This window comes from Melanaphis sacchari, unplaced genomic scaffold (assembly GCF_002803265.2).
Source record: "Melanaphis sacchari strain LSU unplaced genomic scaffold, SCAv2.0 Contig43_pilon_pilon, whole genome shotgun sequence".
Classification (NCBI taxonomy): Eukaryota; Metazoa; Arthropoda; class Insecta; order Hemiptera; family Aphididae; genus Melanaphis; species Melanaphis sacchari.
Window position 1 is genome coordinate 602850 of NW_020271284.1, and position 19985 is coordinate 622834.

At 27.5% G+C, this 19985-nt stretch overlaps 1 protein-coding gene across 1 annotated transcript in view; it reads left to right on the forward strand.

Annotated features, from left to right (window-relative positions):
• The window catches only part of LOC112597748, a 287612-nt gene that overhangs the window by 108045 nt on the left and 159582 nt on the right, over positions 1-19985 (forward strand). Inside the window, exon 4 of the mRNA XM_025343932.1 lies at positions 5810-5869. Within this exon, the coding sequence (XP_025199717.1) occupies positions 5810-5869 (60 nt within the window). The remainder of the gene's footprint in view (positions 1-5809; positions 5870-19985) is intronic.

Genomic DNA, 19985 nt, shown 5'->3' on the forward strand with positions numbered 1-19985 from the left:
ATTAAACCAATCTAAATATTTTCTCAAAGCAATTTTTTTTTTTTTTTTTACCACATTTCTTATTTATAATGAATATAAATTTATAGACACCGAGTATAACTACGTTTTTTCATTATTTTTATTTGTTGATTCCGTATTAAAAATAAACACCTAGTTCGAATGCAGTTAGTTTTTTAATCACAGGTTTAATAATCTATTTTATTGTTGCGTAGGTGATTTCTTTCTTTTATTATTTTTATTAATCATATTATTTTTTGTTTTATAATTGAATACTTTTATAAGACAATTCACAGTTATTGTAGGAAACACAGCTAAATATGGAATGTACAGAGTGGAATTTTTCTATTATTATTAAATACAAATACCGGTTTGTCTTTTATTGCGACGTTTTGTCCTGGACAGAAAGGGCAAACACTGGCATATTTTCGTACCTCGACGTTAACTTAGAATAGTTACTATGTAGATATTTTAAAACGACGATGTTGCCGGTATCTGGTAAAGGGTTTTTTGTTTTTTGTTTTAAGAGGGATGCTATGGCAGTAATGAAGATAATTATTATGATACATACTAATAAAAGAAGAAACTATTGAAATTGGGTGGACCATGAAAGCAAAAATCAATGAAACCAGTAAATGTACTACTTAAAACGAAATACAATTTCGAGCGATAATTACTGCAATGTTGTTGAAAAAATTTGAAAGATTTATTGTATTTTCGCGTGTTACTCCTTCAAATAATGCTATATGTGCAATAGTCTATGGAAAAATACCATTAAGTTTATAAAATAATATGTTAGATTTCGATAAATATTAAACTCTTTGGTAATTATTAAACTCGTTATTTAATTTTTTATCGACAAAGTCGAATGACCTTTAGGTCCTGTGCCTACTGATAATATAAATTAATTGAATTGTTGAATATAATAGTATTGAATTTATTGAATAAAAAATTATAGATAAAATATAAATAATATTTACTTTACGTTTATTTATATAATTATCAAAAAAATAATTTAAGATTGTACAATAAAATGTTAGTAAAACATATTATAATTTTTTATAGGCGCTTTATAAAAATGTCATGGAATTAATTGTTGTAAATAATGAAATATACTTTAAATTAAATGCCTCTATATTTTTAAAAATAGCTCAATGTTTAATACACTTAATATCAGTGTTATAATAAAATAATCGACCTGATGATATTATATCAATTGCGTGAATATAGGTAAATAAAAAATATTATATTATTAATGATATATTTAATATTACAAAGTACAGGTTATAACTATTGAAATATAGCTTTTAATGGTGTCACTAGTGATATTTAGTACGAGTAAATTATATAAAACAATTTAAATTTTTCAAACATTGATTATGCTTTATTTGTTGGTTCCTACGATAATTATAATATATTTAATACTTAAAAAACATTTATGGAGAGTAGTACTATATAGTTACAAATGGACGGATGCAATGCATTTAAATTAATTTGTTTATCAATGATATTTTTATTATTATTTATGTTATCTGTATGTATGTGTGTGTGTGTGTACGTGTGTTATAATATTATACTGACCGTTGCCGTGAATTAATATGAATATTAAATATTGAAATATTCAAAAATTTTAATACAATACATATTATAAGGTGTACTGTACAACAATATTGTTATAGCATATGATCATATATTATGGATAATTATGCGATCATATCTTTTTGTAAATGTAGATAAAAATACTTCTATGTCATTCAAACTATGTAGTATGTAATATTTTCTATGATTGATTAAACTACCTTAAGTATTGTAATAATGACTACTTGATACTGCAACAGCCTATCTAGACTCAATCTGGTATTTCTTGGAATTTAATAACTCAATCCTTATTTACTACTGCTTGTTCGAACTTTAATATCTAGATAATTTCTGAAATTCACCTCTTTAGTTCCCTAATATTGCAAATTAACTTAGAAATTCCATGAAGGTCTTATTATATTATCGTAATAAGTATAAATCATGTAAAAAAGAGGTACTTGATCGGAACATTTTAAGATGGCGTTGACCTACTATTTCATCTTAACGACACAATATTTTGAATATATGATTTTGCTCATGGAATACAATTATAATTTGTTTTAACTACCCAAATATACAAGATATAAATATATTTTTGTATTTTGTTCATCATATAATTATTAAGTCTCAACGCACTTACATTTTAATAATAATTTGAATTATAGTATGCACAGTATAAATGGATAAGTAAATTTTTTCACTATAACTAATGAATAGTTTAATGAAATTGTTTGAAGTGAGGAAAACTTCAAGTAAAATTATTGTCTCCTGTTTTTGAATTCAACGACTACAGTTGATCAAATTCATTACATTTTAATCTTATCAAATAAAAAATTGTTTTACTATCTTTGTGAATTTGATTATTTCTTATGCACCTTAGTACTACCAAAGTATACCTTTGACCATTTCGTTTTGGAAGATTTGTAATTCACAAATTATACAGTTGACTAACTATAGATAAAATATTGATAAAATAAAAATGTATAACTTCAATTTTGGATAATTTAATTAAATATCATGATAAATTCATAGTTGGCTGCATATTTTATGCACATATTTTATGTTTGTTTCTTTTTTCAATTAAATTTAAATGATAAATATCTTTTTCTAAATGATAACTTTCATCTACTGATCAGTTATACTAATAAACTTACTAGTTGTATGTTTACTTATATATTTTGCATATTATAAGTAAATGTTTTAGATTAATATTAATATGGTTTTTTAATTATTATATTATTGACTTAAATAGTACTTTTAACACCTATAGTTTATATGAGTATGAAGTAGCAATAATATTGAACCATTAGTCACATTTATTTATGGTTAGTTTATCAGAATTATATTACCATTGTATTGGTTTATTATTATTTTTATTTCCCATAGTATATCGAGGAACTTTAAACCGTATTATTTTCATTATGATTTGATTGTTATTTTCCTTTATAGTTTTACGGTATGTTTTTCGTATTCAATCATTATCAAAAGCAATACATTTATTTATCTCGTTGAAAAAAAATTTCAATTTCCACTAAACAAATTCAATTTTATACTTATAGTTATATCACCAATGTATTTGATAAAAATCAAAACAGATTAATAGGTATATAGTATATACAGCCACAATGTATTTAATAATATTTTGTATATATATATGTATATTTATAAAAGTAATTGAATTATAGTAATTTTATCGATAGACAGTTAATGATTTTCCCTTAGAAAATTGATTTCTGTTATTTTTGGGAGGTCTGAAATAAAGGTAGCAATAGGTTTTAATTTATTAAATTTCTAATGTTATATTTAGTAAAAAAAAATTTAAAAACCGTACATTATTCCACCGTTGTACACGTAGGTTCAAATATAATATGTATGCGGGGAAGAAGAATACAGTCACCGAGGTGTAATTAAGTCGGTTTCGCGATTCAGTTTGTTAGCTGGCACATTAATGTAAATTATGATATTATGAAAACCAAGCGCCAGTTTGCCATTGCGGTGGTTATAAATAACGATATCCCTCCACTCCTCGGTGTGCTGCAATGGCTGCGCATTTTAGCCAAAAATTGGTAGACGTGCCAGAATTATTACACCGTTATAAAGTACAACGGCCATTTAAATTGCCAGATCCTGCTACTTTTGTCAGTTTCCCCGCGGCACCACCAAACGAAATCGTCAATGGCGATTTCACATATGAATTTATAACATTAACGAAAAAGCTTTAAGATTATTGTCTTGAAGGGGTTTTTTTCCGAGGGCGTTTTAAGTCAATGAATTGATGAGACCTAAACACATTCTGTCTAAAATCACCAGAGGCGTTTGGCGGCGTTTGGGTTGTCAAAAGATTTCAATTTCAACCGACAGCGTTCCCCGGGGATGACTTCATTAACTGGTTGATGTCGGTCGGCGATGAAAAGTTTTATAGGCGTCGAACACGGAAAATGTGCGGTGCGCGCGTGTGTGTGTGCGCGCGCGTGTGTGTGTGTGTTTGAAATGTGTATATGGCCACAAGTTTTATTTCTGTAGTTTATTTAACAAGCACGTACAAGTGATTTTTATAAAAACAATAACGTGATAATAATATGAAAGGCAGTCGGGGGCGTACAATATTTTGATTTAGAAAATGCGCTTTTGATTAGTTTTTTTTTCATTCATTTAAAAAAATGCTGTATTTTACTCGCTTAAACAATATTATTTACACGCGAGTGGAAGTAGTTATTCGAATGTTCTCGTGTTAATACGTTACTTTGAAACCGTTATTCTGAACAAATAATATAAATGGAGGATTATTTTTGTTCAATTGTTGTTGGTGTCGCCACCCGAGTTGACGCCTTCCAGCAACACAAACGCGTAGAGGCTTACGCACATAAAAACATAATAACATAATAATAATGAAAAAAAAGTAATATTGTAATATAATATAATGACATTAATTCCGTGTTAATGACTTCGGTGAAGTACGACAAACAACCCACAGAACAATATTCTTCACTGTCGATACAACATATTATTAACACTAAATAGGTAGTTGGAATATAAATATTATAACAACGCAAACCAAAGTATACAAAAATAAAAATATTCTCTTTTTAAGTTTTATCAGCACAATCAAAACACAAACATACTGTTTTGTTCGAAAATGAAGTATAAGCTATCGTATTATAGTATTATATTATATAACAATAATAAAGCCAATAAAATGGAAAACTACCTTAAACGGAAGTTTTTATAATACTCAGAAGTTTTTTTTTTTTAACCGTTTTTATTGTATATTTATTCCCATATTATAATGTATTCACTATTCAGAGAATTTTCAAACTTTAAAATGGAGCTCCAATTTAACAGCTACGTACCATTTTAATGTTAAAAATTAATTGCAGTATATATTGTTTGCAATTCATAGGTACTTATAATAAGATTTTAAGAAAGATTCATAGAATTAAAACGAATAAAACGTTGATTAGAATCAGTACGTTGTTATTACTATTTGTTATCCTTTGAAATTGTATAAGACACCAAAGAAATAAAATTAAAACATTTTAGTCAAAAAAATTATTTTATTTTTGATATAGTTACACGCATTTTAAATAACTGTACGTCAGAAGTTCGGATATTTCGATTGAAAATCATTCAATTTATGTTTATAACTTGAATATAGAACAGCACATAAATTTAAAAAGATTAAAAAAATAATTCTGGGTCTAAAATAATGTTATTTGACAAAAGTATATAAATATATTCACGCTCAAATTTTAGTTTAAAATGAAATTTATACAATAATAGTAATCATTAATTATTATTAAAATGGTAAATAAACATAAAGTTATGGTATACATATAATTTAAATTCATAGTTTTGAGCTTTAAATTTTGAACTAATTGTATAAAGTTTTACGTTTTGAATAACTAACACGAAGTGTAACAATACATAAATATCTTTGGTTTTCATGTAAAACATTACTCATACAATGCGTATATTTTGGTATGCATAGTTTAACCAATTAATCAACTTGTTTAATTGAAGAGGAATCAAAGTGCGGGGATATAGTGTTCGATAACATATGATGGATAAATAATGAACAAATGACAACAATAAATTGATGGTATATTTTATAATACTAATGACTATAAATTCTAAATTTCTATAAACTCTATAAAAAAAAAAATATTTATAATGGTTAGATATTTGTTTTTATCGTTTTGACACTCGGACTTACATTCAGTTTTTTATTTTTCAGATTCGAGTTTTCTAAGAAATTCATAAACAAAATATTGAACTCAAGGCTAGACATCTGTCGGTGAGTATTTCCCAAGTTTAATGGTTTCTAGTTTTCATAGAAAAAAATTATAGTGTAGTGGGGAATACAAATAATAATAAAAAGTGTGAACTTTAGAGGAGTTAGTTTAAGTGTGAGCATAAGCATCACAAAAATATGTTTCACCAAGATTATAAGTTGTTAATCGGTGGAAATTTATTTTTTTATTCCTCCGGTGTGGCAACTGTAGCAGGTTATTGATCGAATTAAGTTTTTCGAATGTAAATTACTGCAACAGCGACCGGAGCGTGGTGTTGTTAGTGTGGGGAAGGGTTTGTGTAAATTATAACCGTAATAATTTGACTTGAAAAATAAGAGAAACTATGTGAGTAAATTATAAATTTTTGTTAACCGGTAAATTCAAATATTAGTTCATTATGTTTTATGACGGAGAAGTATGAAATTGGTAGATACGTGGGAGATAGAAAATTCCAGTTTTTACTCTTGAGACAAAAAAAAAATAAAAAAAAATAAAGTATTCGAATTAAATATGATACTATTTCAGGAAAGTTTGTTTTCATGATTATTTCGTGAAAAAAAAATCACAGTGATAGACCGTTTGTTAGCAGGTTGCAGAAAACTAAAAGTTTGTTTATTTGCATCGGACGAATTTCATGTGTGGTCATTTTGAAATCCATTCACATGCAATAAACTGCTCTTGTTCTTTGTAACGTCGTCATTTTTTTTTTTTTTTTGGCCACATTGATAAAATATATTTTTTTGACTTGTTCATAAATCATACGATAGCCGTATATGGCATTCTACACTCCGTTATTTTTCGGAAAAGAGGGTAAGTGGAAAAAATAACCCGAGAAAATTATATCAATGGTTTACGAAAAAAACAATATTAAAATTATTATTATTATCATTAAAGACGTTACGCTGTCCATTGAGTAATGTTTAACAATATATTCAAGTATTTCTATACTTAAGTTGTCTAATTTATAATCAAGTAATAGTAAATTGTATAAAGTATATAATATCAAATATATATATATATATATATATATAACCGAGTGCGAATTGTTTTCTGAATATTAACTAAGGATACAATTTATATATTCTATCCTAAAATTTATTTAGTGTTGTTAAATAAAAAAATCATGTACATATTTTTTCGAGATAAATCATAAAGCATACTTATTTTATTTAGATATCAGTTATCTGCACTAACTTTAAAATATACTGTTTTATTTATATCATAAAACATAATATGAAGGCTTCACAAATGTTATTGTTACAACTTTCAAGAGTATACATTAGTTTTTCTCTGAATACAATTAATATAGAACTAAAACGTTTTAATTTTGTAATATCCTATCTAAATATATGTATATTATATATTAAGGTATCTTTGTGGCTTTGAAATACAAATCAAGAGAAAAAACTATTTATTAAGAGCTTTTAGGGTTGAACTGCAATTCAATCGGAAACAATTTGGTGTCAACATAATCAAGGTTAATCTACGAAAATCAACTAGTAATATAAATATTTGTTTTTGACGTTTCCGGAAGAAAGTCACTAGTGAAGTAATTTCAATTTAAATTTAAGGCGATGAATCAAAACCAAAATAGTATGCGTACAACAATCATCGCCTCCATTCGTTATTGTAAAATAACACCCAACTAAAGTAATGACAATCAAAAGTGAAACTATATTATAGTCATTATATTTGTTTGTTGTGTGATTTTACTATATTATGGATCAATACAATCATCGTTTAATTATGTTTGAAAAAAAAGTTCATCAAATATTATATCACTCCAAGAACTATGATATGTTATCATATGATATAATTATATACACAAATATTATGTATAATGGTATAATCCCTAACAAAATGGAAAACATGTTATCGTTATTCTAGAGAGCAATGAAAATTATAATTTTTGTTAACTCCATTCACTCGTTTGGTTCAGTTTATTTCTCCAATAATCAATAAAATTCAATGTTATGTAATATATGATGTATTTAAATATAATAAACATAAATATAAATTCAATGCTCAACACAAAAGTATAAAGGTACTTAAATACTGAGATTTCTTCATCGATTTTATCGATGTAACTTAGTCTTCTAAGTTTAAAAAAAATAATCTACTTCATAAAGTCTTTACAGTATACAAAATAAATTAATCGTGACTCATTAAACTAACAAACTAAATCTTTTTGGAGAAAAGCATCACCACTCGGGTTCTTTGATAAAAATAAAAATTTTTAATTATGTGAAAGAATAAACAATTTGGTTATTAATACATTTTTATTTTTAAAGTAAGAACCTACCTTCATATTATGCATAATATTAAATTTTTAAATTTATTTATACATACCGTTTTAAGTTTTTGTCTTTTGTTTATAAATCGTTAGGTATTTTCTCACTTAGTCTTAAATAAAATATAAGTAACACAAGTATATCAAAATACCACTTATAATAAATTACATCGGTTACTATTTTTGTGAAGTTATATATTTTATTATAATATTTATCAAATCGTCTAAAGATTGTGAATTATTCTTACACTAGAACGCAAGTTTATATGCGATAGAAAATTAAAATATGTAAATATTTATGTTGTTGATTTCCCAAAATGTATTATGAAAAAAACATAAAATATGTAACGAAAAGTTTTAGTTTAGTTTTCTTATTAAAATTTGGTTCATATAAAAAATAAAAGTATTGAATAAAAAAAAAAAACAAACGAAGGGACTAAAAAACTATATTATAGAAAAATATTGTGTAACAGATAAAGCGATACCAAAAAATATTTACCTACATGGTAGTTGATCTTACTAGTTTTAACGTTTTAACGTTATATCTATACGGTTTATTGATAATTTTTAACTTATTTCTTGAAAAATAATGATTATTGTCAATACGTTTGTAAGTAAGTAAATACAATAATACAAAATATATTATGTACTAATTCTTAAAGTATGCATTTACTCCAAAATGTGTAACAATCAATACGTTTTATTTTATTTTATTTCGATAAAATAAATATTTTACATAAAAATATATAGTTATGACGATCGTTTTGCTGTTCTACACAAATAATGTTGTACAATGCAATATTTATTAGAATTAATTTGAATAATTTTAAACGGTTAAAATACATTATGTATTCTGGTATTTTCCGTGTGTTATAATAATTATAATCTACCGAGTTCACATTATTATTTTAATTTTTTTTCACTCATTAAACAAAGCTGGTTTTTCGGTGTAACGTCAATGTACAAATTGTGTAAATATATCTACGATTTTATCGTCAAAATTATATGTGAGACATTCACTCAAATATGATTTGAATGTTTATTCCTACCGTATCTAAAAATCATGACAACGCTTCCGTACAAATACAAATGATTGGACATATATTTTGGGTGACAAATAGACATAGTTTTGACATAAATATTTTTCATGGGCAACCAGATTGTACACATCAGTCAAAAGAAATTGGTATTCAATCATTTATGGCAGTTGCATTGAGATTAGTGTGAAATACAGGACAAGAAAAATATTGCAAAAATTTAAAAGTAATTTTGTATGTTTTTCACTTAAATATTTAATAATATAAAAAGCATAAATAAATAAAATATGACAACCATATTTCTTCTCATTTAATTTATTCTTTTGATGGCCAAAAGAAAAAATTAATATTTTTTTTTATAAAATCTTGATCGTAAAACATTGTTACAATATTAATAACAGTGTTTTTGTTTGATTGAAAATTCTCTTAAAACTTTCTTGACACTATCGGAGTATAACAATACCTATAATACGGTAGGTATCAGAAAAAAATCACAATATTTTCGATATTATATTAAACTGATGTCCACTGCGTTTTAATATGTAATCAATGATTATGTTGCATATTGAAAATTTGATAATAATTTTATAATAATGACCCAAAAATGTGGTAACGCATTTCGTCAATTAATTTCATTATTATAATATACTTGCTTGACCGCCAGATCGTAAAAATCAATCGACAATTTGGACATTTATTTCTACCCGTATAATGCACTGTCAAACTTTAAAATAAAATACAAAATCAAATACTTGAGGTGTGCATGTTTATATAATATGTGTAGGTACCTAAACCTAAATCATTATGAAAACGGTTTTAATTAATTTTAAAACAACGTTTATTCCGATAACGAACCGCCACGTCGATCCTCTTATGAATTACAAACAGTTCTCATCGGTTTACCTCTTTGGGGATTTAAACTCAAAAGACGCGCCTAATGCACGGGATGGTGTAGAACGGAACGGATTGTGGATACGGGCAGGTATACACTCCACGGCAGCAAATACTCATTTGTATTCAGAGAGATAAACGCTGTGACCCTTTTCTCGGTCCAAAAACCGTTCGTCGCCGCCAAAGTCGTGAGTAATTCATAAATGAATGTACGTTCAGACGCAACGCGGTCGGTTTTAAGAGAAGATGAAGTGAGGGTAGATAGTCGCCGCCGCCGCCGCCGCCGCCGATAATGCACGGAACGACGTTATATAGCAGCTTTTAACGTGAACTGAAGTCGTTAATTGCTCTTCTCCGTCTCCGAGGTCAACTTTACACTTATATATTGTGCAATAATGTAATATTGTACGACGCTGAGTTATTTATAGTATATAATTTATATTGTACAATTATACTATGGTAAAGCATAGCCGTCTATCGTTGGAATTCAAAATTATAGACCAACTAGACAGAACAATCACGATTAATTAGAATCGGACGGACCGCTGTCGTTATAATACATCTAGAGTGCCGACAACGATGACAACGACGAGTAGCGGGACGAGTGCGTCCCTTGCGTATCATTATTTATTCGGTGAAGACTGGATCAGCGGTCACACGGACCGGAAGCGATAGCCTACACAACTGAATCCCCCATGTTTTGACAGTCGCGGGGTGCGCATCCAATATACTATGTACATATATGTATTATATTATAACTATCTTAGACGATTCCACCACATCGGTGATAAATGTTCGATCACAGATTCGGACATTCAGGCGCCTGCACTTCGACGGATAGTAAATGACGGGAAGACGAGTGGAAGCAGAGTGGTAAATACCGCTCGAAAATGTTTGTCGACGAAAAGCTGCTTTCGTACGGCGACCACTTTCTATCTTAATGGATGTCGGTGCACATATAAAATAGTATAGTATATAAATGTATACTGACTGAGGTCGAGGTTGGCGATAATACAGCGGGATGATCGGAACGAGAAAACGCACGCTCCATTAAACTTTGTATCCTTCGAACGCATCAGCACAAAAAAAAAAATTAACATTATTCGAAAAAAACAAGCCCACCTGCCGTCACACAGTGACGCGTGCTGAGACTGAGTGTGGCCCGGTGCAATGTGAATATTTTGCCGCCGACGGAGAGACTTATTTTCGATTGAAGTTAAATAGTTATTATAGTTGTTTGTGTTGATGTTATATAGATACACGTGTACTCGAAGGAATCACTGCCGTCTGAGTCGAATAAATATATATATATGTTGTGTTTGTACGTGTCTGCAAAATAGAGTTGTTTATAGTGTATATAAATATGTACTATATAGTGACAATGATGTTAAGGATTAAGGAGGCACGAGAGCTTGACTGTCTACAATGTTAACGACATGTGTCAAACAACAATCGTTAGATGGTGGATGAGGGGTACACTGATTGTGTTATAGTTTATTTAAAGTTTGTCTTAAATATAAAGATGATAAACATAACAATATTATAATAAATTAAATGCCATATACATTTACTATTATAATATGCGATTTTTTCGGTCAATTGTGTTGTTTCAGCGTTTTAAAAATAGTCGTTTTGTTGTAATTGTTTAGATAACTCCATCAACAATACAAACAATGTATTTGCATTTCGTCTACCATTAATTCAATGTGAAAGAAAAAAAGTAAACGAAAAAAATCGATTTAAACTCTTTTCTTTGTTTTTCTATCTGATTTTCTCATTGTGTATTCAATTAGTTAACTATGCGGAGGACAAACATCTAAGAATTTTGTGATGAACTAAATTTTACAATTTTATTTGTTTAAGCACAATATTTGCACTCTTACAATCCTTGTTTATTATAAAATAACTCTTTTATAAGTCATAGCATATTATTTTTACAGTTAATATGGGGTCACTGATGTAATGTTAAAGATAAACCTGCATAACATGTACATTCCAACAGACAAGATTATAATACTAAAGTATCTATATCGTACATTATTTAGCTATAGAGTTGTCTTAAAATGCAACAAAAATATAACGTCATGTATTTTATTATGTTTAAATATTTAAAAAAAAAAATGCTTATAAAATAATTATATTTAAAATTAAGTTTTTAAGTTTGTTTTCAAAAATAAGAAAAAGTTTACAGGATGACCTAAAAGTAAACTGTGGTAAAGTTTAATGTCTGGTTCTTAGCCAAAAAAGTTTTTCGTCAGTCAAACTAGTAGAAGTATGTGGAACAAACTTAAACCAAATTTTGGTATAGCCAAATCTTTAGAACTTTATCTTTATTATAATTAAAATGTTATATTTATATATTCAGTAAATTATAATAAAATAGGTTGTAACTTGTGATTTCTAAGTTATTAGCAGCGTTTCAAATCGATTAACCGTACGGTTATTTTATGCTATATACGCTTTATAATTTTGGTTCATTTTATTATTTCACATTAAAACTGTACTTCATAATATTAAAGTTTTGATTACTGTACAACACTTATGCAGTGTATCCTCTCACAAAGCGTGAATGAAATGTTTGGGATTATGTTAAACGATTGGCTAGTTACTTGAAAACAGTAACATAGTTATTATTTTTATGGCTTTTTGACGATAAAAACTGTGTTATTATCATAAAAATATCATTGGCAGTTTATCGATTAAAGAACTATTGTAAAGAATCTCATCATGTTTGCAATACAACTCATATATTATATATACTGATAATTCTTTTATCAAGCTACACTCATTACTTGCATAATCTATTAACGTTTAAAAAAAAAGAAAATCTTTGCAAAATTATGATAACTATTTATATACATTTTTAATTACATATTATGAAGCAGAATATTTTTCGGAGTATTTAATAGGTACATAATAATTGAAAATCGAACGAGTAGTTTTATGAGTCGATAAGTATTTAAAGTTTATTTTAGTAGAGTATAATAGACCAATATTTTGTTCGGGTATTTTTGTACAACTCTACTCTGCTCAACTGAAGTATTGATACTTAAGAATTTAGAAGAGAATTTAATTTAATAGATAACTTACTGTCCAAAAATATAATCTTTAATTTCTTTGAATGTCCCTAACTTCTTACTACGATTAACTTCTATAATTCGTGTTCATATACATAAACACAACTATTGTCTTTTAACTCCGGTAAATTGTATGTTAATGTTGAAAAATAAACTTGGAGAATCTTTTTCCTTTTTTATACTCTTCAAGAATTGAATGACTATTTAAAATACTACTATAATCGAATACATTAAAATTAGTATCAATATGTTTTATTTGAATTTTGTAATTTGTTTTTCTTGCATACATTTCAAAATGTTAGCTTTATTTTTTCATTTAATTTTCATCTACGATTATTTTTTTTTTTTTTTTACTTATATAGTAATTGTTAATTTTGTATAATTGGTATTCTGATACGTTAATTTTTTTATCTGTACTCTATGCTTAACGAGTGTTAACTATTCATAAATAAAACATTAAATAATAATAATTTATATTAGTAACTCGTCTGAGTTTCGATTTTCATGTATGGAATATTCCATAAAGTATTCTGCTCCATAAAATTAAATTAAAAAGAATGTTAATATTCAAAAAAATAAAAAACATACAAATAATATTTAAAAAATGTTATTATAATTTGACTGGAAATTATTTAAACATTTTTTTTTTTTTTTTTAAGTTATTAGATTATAAAATGATAATTGATAAGTGTTATGCAATAAAAGACTCGCCCTGTACATTAATACTCGATGGTGGTAGTGTGTTAATCGACTTCAGTGCAATTTTTTTTCCCGTCGATTCTCAGTCATAAACTATTCACACTTTAATAAACGTCTGAGAGCAAGATTAAGCAAATATATATATCTATATATATATATATATATATTGCTGAAACCACGTGTGTCGTCAACCTGTCGAAAATTTCGTGCGTAGATTTCTGGACAGTGATTAATTTCATGCACACATTTTCGAATTAAAGTTCTCAACCATTTACAAAGGAACGTTTATCGATCGAATACACCGTAGAGCGTCTAGAACTGTCACGCTAGTAGCAATTTGACAACAGATCGAGATAAATCTCTAGGTAACGAATTATAACTATTAACTAACTTATTTATATTACGTACTAATAGTAGTTAATAATATAATTTATTGTTATTTTTTTACTCGGTCCTACGTAAATCCCGTGAACCCAATGAAAACAACAAAATGAGCTTGTATTTCGCCGCATCGATCGCATCGGAGTGCACGGAATAGCGTGTCCAGAATAGAAATCATCAGAATTATCGGGTTCGAGTAGAACGTGACAATTTAACCGATTTTATCAGCCATTTTTTTTTTTTCTAAACATAATCGGATCGGCATTATAATTACATTAAAAAATGCAAGCATCTACTGGCAAATAGCACTATACTTTGCACGTACAATTGATAATCGTGCTCTGGGAGTGGTTGTAACGCCATCATAAAGTATTGTCTGTGTACATAGTACGGTTGTTTTATGCTCGCTAGGGTCGTGATAGCTCAAAGTAAGACTTACGGTTGTAAATCACCATCATCGAGGGTACCATGGTATCTAATGCGGTATGCACAATAATTCCACAACATGACACTCAGAATATGTATACGAATACGTATCTATTGTAGATTAAAGGTCGCAAGAACAGTAAGAAGGACCTATGGGCGGTAGTAACAGTGTCTGTATGTGTAAAATACACACACACATATATATATATATATATATATATTAAAGCCTATTGGAGAGTAAAATCGTTTCGACAAAATAGATATTCGTGTATGTATAGTGGTATAGAAAACGCACAAAACCAGGTTAGCTACGGTGGTGGCGGATCGAGTTTCGAGGGTAAATTTATTACCTGTCGTCCTCCCAGCAGTGGTATCACCCACGTGCTCGTTCCCCCGAACACCATCCCGTCGTCACGGTGCTCGTCGGACACCCTCACTATACGACGTTGGCGGTCGACGAAAATTTATGCATGCCACCGTTTGACTCTCGGCCTGTAGAGCGTATCCACTCCTTCCCACCTTAACACAAAAACACGTTAGAGATATTGCTATATTCGGCTGTAGCGAACGTCTTATCGATGTACATAGTGAGTGTAAGTTTGCATGTGTGAGTGTAATGTATAGCTTCGGGAATGGTGTCTTCGTGGTCAGCAGAGCGTGAAAGGTCCGAGTACGATGGTAGGGGCGTGTTGGTGAAGGACCTTTGGTGGGTGTGACTGCTGGGTAAGAAGAGCGTCAAACGTTTAAACCTCAACCGACGTGCTACTACTCATCCCATACGCACTCTAATTATGTCACTGCGCATAATCCTTTGATCTCGTTAACTGCGGTATATAACTTACAACTGATATGACCGGTAGGCGTCTTTATTCTCCCTCCTCCTCTCTTCGATCCACAAACACGTACACCAGTAGAAATTCAAAGTGCGACGACGTCAAAATACTTCGGATGGCAACGACGAAGATATTATTAATATAAACTCTACGTAGACTGTGAATACCAGACTAAGATGCACGACCGTTATAATTTAGCTGAATACTACTGCTGTTCATATACTATGTAGTATTCAATTGTTGTTTTAATGACGTGAATCGGTGAATGGTCAAAAAATGTTTTTATCACACGTCGCTATAGGTGAATATATATGTGTGTGTGTGTGTGTGTGTGTGTGTGTGTGTGTATATACATATTATATGAATGTATATTTATTATAATCATTTTTTTTATTTAATAAAATTATAATTCAATAATTAAAATACATTTTTCTTAGATCATTCTCAATATTCGCAAACGTACTTATGTACTCTAAAAACACTGCAGTACCTATTATCTCGTCTATGCTATGGCAATACCTTTAAATATTTTAATATGAATAAGATTGTTTGAAATGATATAACGTTTGTCGTAAAATAATGTATTAATATATTACGAAAATACATTCGTCAAAACAGAAAAATTACAACTGGAATATAAAATGTCATATACAAGTGTACAATCAATGAAAAATCACAACAAAATAAGTTTCCCTGATCAGTACTCAGAAAACCACCAGGCCTATAGTATTTCGTATAATATACGCACATGCATTAATATCTGCCAAACTCACAAATTGTATATTCATCAGCTAAATTTTCAGTATTTAATCAATGGCGTCAAAAACTTATTGTAACAGTTGAGACTCGGCTATCACAATTTACTCCATAATTTCTTCAAATACAAACAAACTGTCGAGCACAAAACTAATTCCTGTCAGACTGAGACAATTTTTTGAAAAATTAAGGTGATTTATTATTAACTTCCTTAATAATTATGAAATCAAAGTCAAATAAAAATGTCGTAAGCTAGTTGTACCCATTTTTATTTTGATTACGCTGTGCATTGAACGAAGAAATGACCTACATTGTCCAAGTCTTAAACTTAAAAAAAATTATTTTTATTATTTATTTATGAAAAACAAAAGTATATTAATAACTATGTGTATGGTTAAGTTAAATGTAATTTTTTTTAAGTCTTTTCGCTAAATAAAATTAAATGTTTTATAAAAAAATAAAAATCGTTGATGTTTTTAGTTGCTTTCAACCAAAATATCTTAATTTATGTTCCTCGGAGAACGAAAATTTGAAATTCTATGCCATTTTCACATAAATTTGAAACATTTTATTTTTGGTTTTGTAGTGCATTATTTAATTACTGATACTAACTTTATATTACACCATACTTACACACTACTAATTTATTTAACAGTTGATTTATTTAATCCCGTTTAAAAATTTAATAAATTCATTTGAAAAATACCGCAAAAATTTTAAACTTTTACTGTAATAATAAAAAACGAATTTTTATGAATAGATATAGTATTCTTTTAAAATATACTTTGGGTTTAATAATATAATTCATTTTTAATGATATGCATTGACTGCAGATTGCTGTTGATATTCATTTGTATGCTCACATTTTGTTAATATTTAAAGTTATTAAATGAACAAAGGACGTACTATAATAATAATAATTATTATTATAATTATATGTCATATTATGTACAGTGTATATTTAGTATACGTACGTATTATACCTATATTTATAATATAAATTCGTTTTAAATCTAAATTAAATCCAAATTGATTTTTTTTTCAATTTAATTATATACCGAAGAAATTTTAACATTTTAATAGAATATGTTTTAACCATAGAATATATGAGATAATTATTGTGTCTTCTTTTTGAGTTTCAATACTTTTTTTTATTTTAAGTTCGTTAGATTTAAATCAAAGTAATGAAATTTAAAAGAAAAAAATGTATAGAATATTGGGTAACTTTTATTTACATTTTCATTCTTATGTGCCTTTCGTATATTCTACGTTACAATATGATATACGTCCATTATGCAAACTCAGTTGTGTGACTTCAAACGATTTGCACAAAAGTGATCTCAACTAAAATAATATATTTTTTATTTTTTTTAAACTTCTTGGTAAATTCTAAAAAATGTGATCAAAGTGGAAATAATTTGAAAAATCTAGCACGGTGAAATTATGATAATTTTTCTTGTCAATTTATAATGAAATTATAAACATTGAAAACGAAAATACATTAATAAAATTATGTATGATTATGTTTTTTAATAAAAACTTAACTTTATATCTTACAGAAAACTATATTATACATTTCTTTAGCTTATTATATTGTAATTGATACCGATAAATAGCTGTTATAATCATTTTATGTATCTAAAAGAAATGATCTATTGTCATTACTCACCAGTTGTACATATTACAGTAATCAACATTCTTTATTTTTGGTATAATTATCTTGTTTTTTTATGTTTATAATATATTTTAGGTATAATAAAAAAATTAAAAAATAGATATATTATACATTTTACGATATAATTTATAAGCTTATTTAGTTTTTAGTACTGAGTACCTATTGATTAAAACAGTTTTAAAGGGCAATGCTACAACATGATATATTTATGTGTTTAATACTTACATAAAATATCAATTTTATTTTTTTATTATTATTTTTGTTTATATCTGTTGACTTTTTTGTTTAATTTTCTCAAGATTGCACAAGATATGATAAAGATTTAAATCATGCAAATAAATCAATAATAAATCACAAAATTATAAATCTATTATACTGCTATAAAAATGTATAAATATTTTTGAAACATATCATTTTAACAAATCCACCAAAAAACAACTCTATATGCACTCTAGTATTGAACATTCTATTTATATCCAAAAAAGACATCAGATTCCTATAGGTACCTGGACACAACAATATACCTGGTAATGAAATTGCAGACGAAATACCCAAAAGGGCAACCAAAGAACCAACTGATTTCTGGAATATAACAACACATTTGGATACAAAACACTTAATAAACACTAACCTTGATCAAACATGCCATTAAGAATGGAGATCAGTACGAAACAACAAGCTAAGAGAAATAAAATCATCCACCCTCCCTTGGTTACCCGACACATCACTCCCATGCAGACATCAAATCGTACGTCAACAGATTACGAATTGGCCACACATTGTACACTCATAAACATCTAATGAGCAAAAAAGAACAACATATATGCACCTCATGCAACTCCGCGACTACTGTTAAGCACCTTCTAACTGATTGCCTCCTCACAAAAGATGCCAGAGACAAACTTATGCTCCCCAACAATCTTTGTAAAATACTAGCACCAAACACGGAGAGAACATCTTCACTCCTAGAATTTCTCAAAGAGACAAACCTGCTGCAAAACATTTTACATAAATACTTAAATATATCACATACAATTAATTTTATCATAAAACTATTGTATCATATTAATTATCTTATATACATCTTTTTTTTTTTTTATGCTTTATTATCCTTATGTAAAATATAATTAAACTGTAACATGTTTTTCTGAAACGCCAATAACCTCGGCAGTTGAGGCGTATTTCTAAATAAAAAAAAAAAATAAAATAAAAAAAATATCATTTTTAAAATTAATTTAGTAAGTTGACTGTCATAAGTTATGTTGTGGAATTTTTTACTAATGTTGTGAATATCATACTAGGACACACTTAGTTGTTTTTACACACCCTTTAAGACACATATTGATATCATTTTTTTTTTTTTTTTCAGAGAAAATTGATCAAATCATTCATTTTTATTATATTGATTTTTTTAGAATATAAGTTTAAAAATAATTACCATACCACTCATAGCAGCTTAAGTTAATAAATTTAGTATTTCCTATTATGTGATAATAATTGAAAAATAATTTCAAACTAGACACATTACCCAGATTTTCTAATATAGTTAATAAAATGTCAATTTTACATTTAGCTGTGTATGGTAATATTTTTTAGTCAATTTAAACTTGATATACATTGATGTGTACAATTAAATTCTTTTTCAAAATTTGTTTTTACATAATTTATAAATAATTTAAATTGGCATGCTTTCAGAGTTTAGCTTTTAAAGTTTTACTAACATAGGTTTTCCCATTTTAAAAATACAATTATAACATGAAATAATATCTTTCAATGGATTTTTATTTTAAAAATATATTATTAAAACAAAAATTATAATACTGTTATAATATAATGTTTATTTATTTATTTTCGACTTAGATAAAATAAAAAAAGTGCTTTAAAAATAAAACTGTACTCTTTACTACAACAAAAAATACATAATAGTAGAAGATTAAATTTTAATACAATAAATAAAATAATATAAAAATAATAATTGGTAAATTAACCACTACTCAAATCTTGATATTAAATAATGTATTTAGTAATTGAATAATACAAATTACTCAAACTA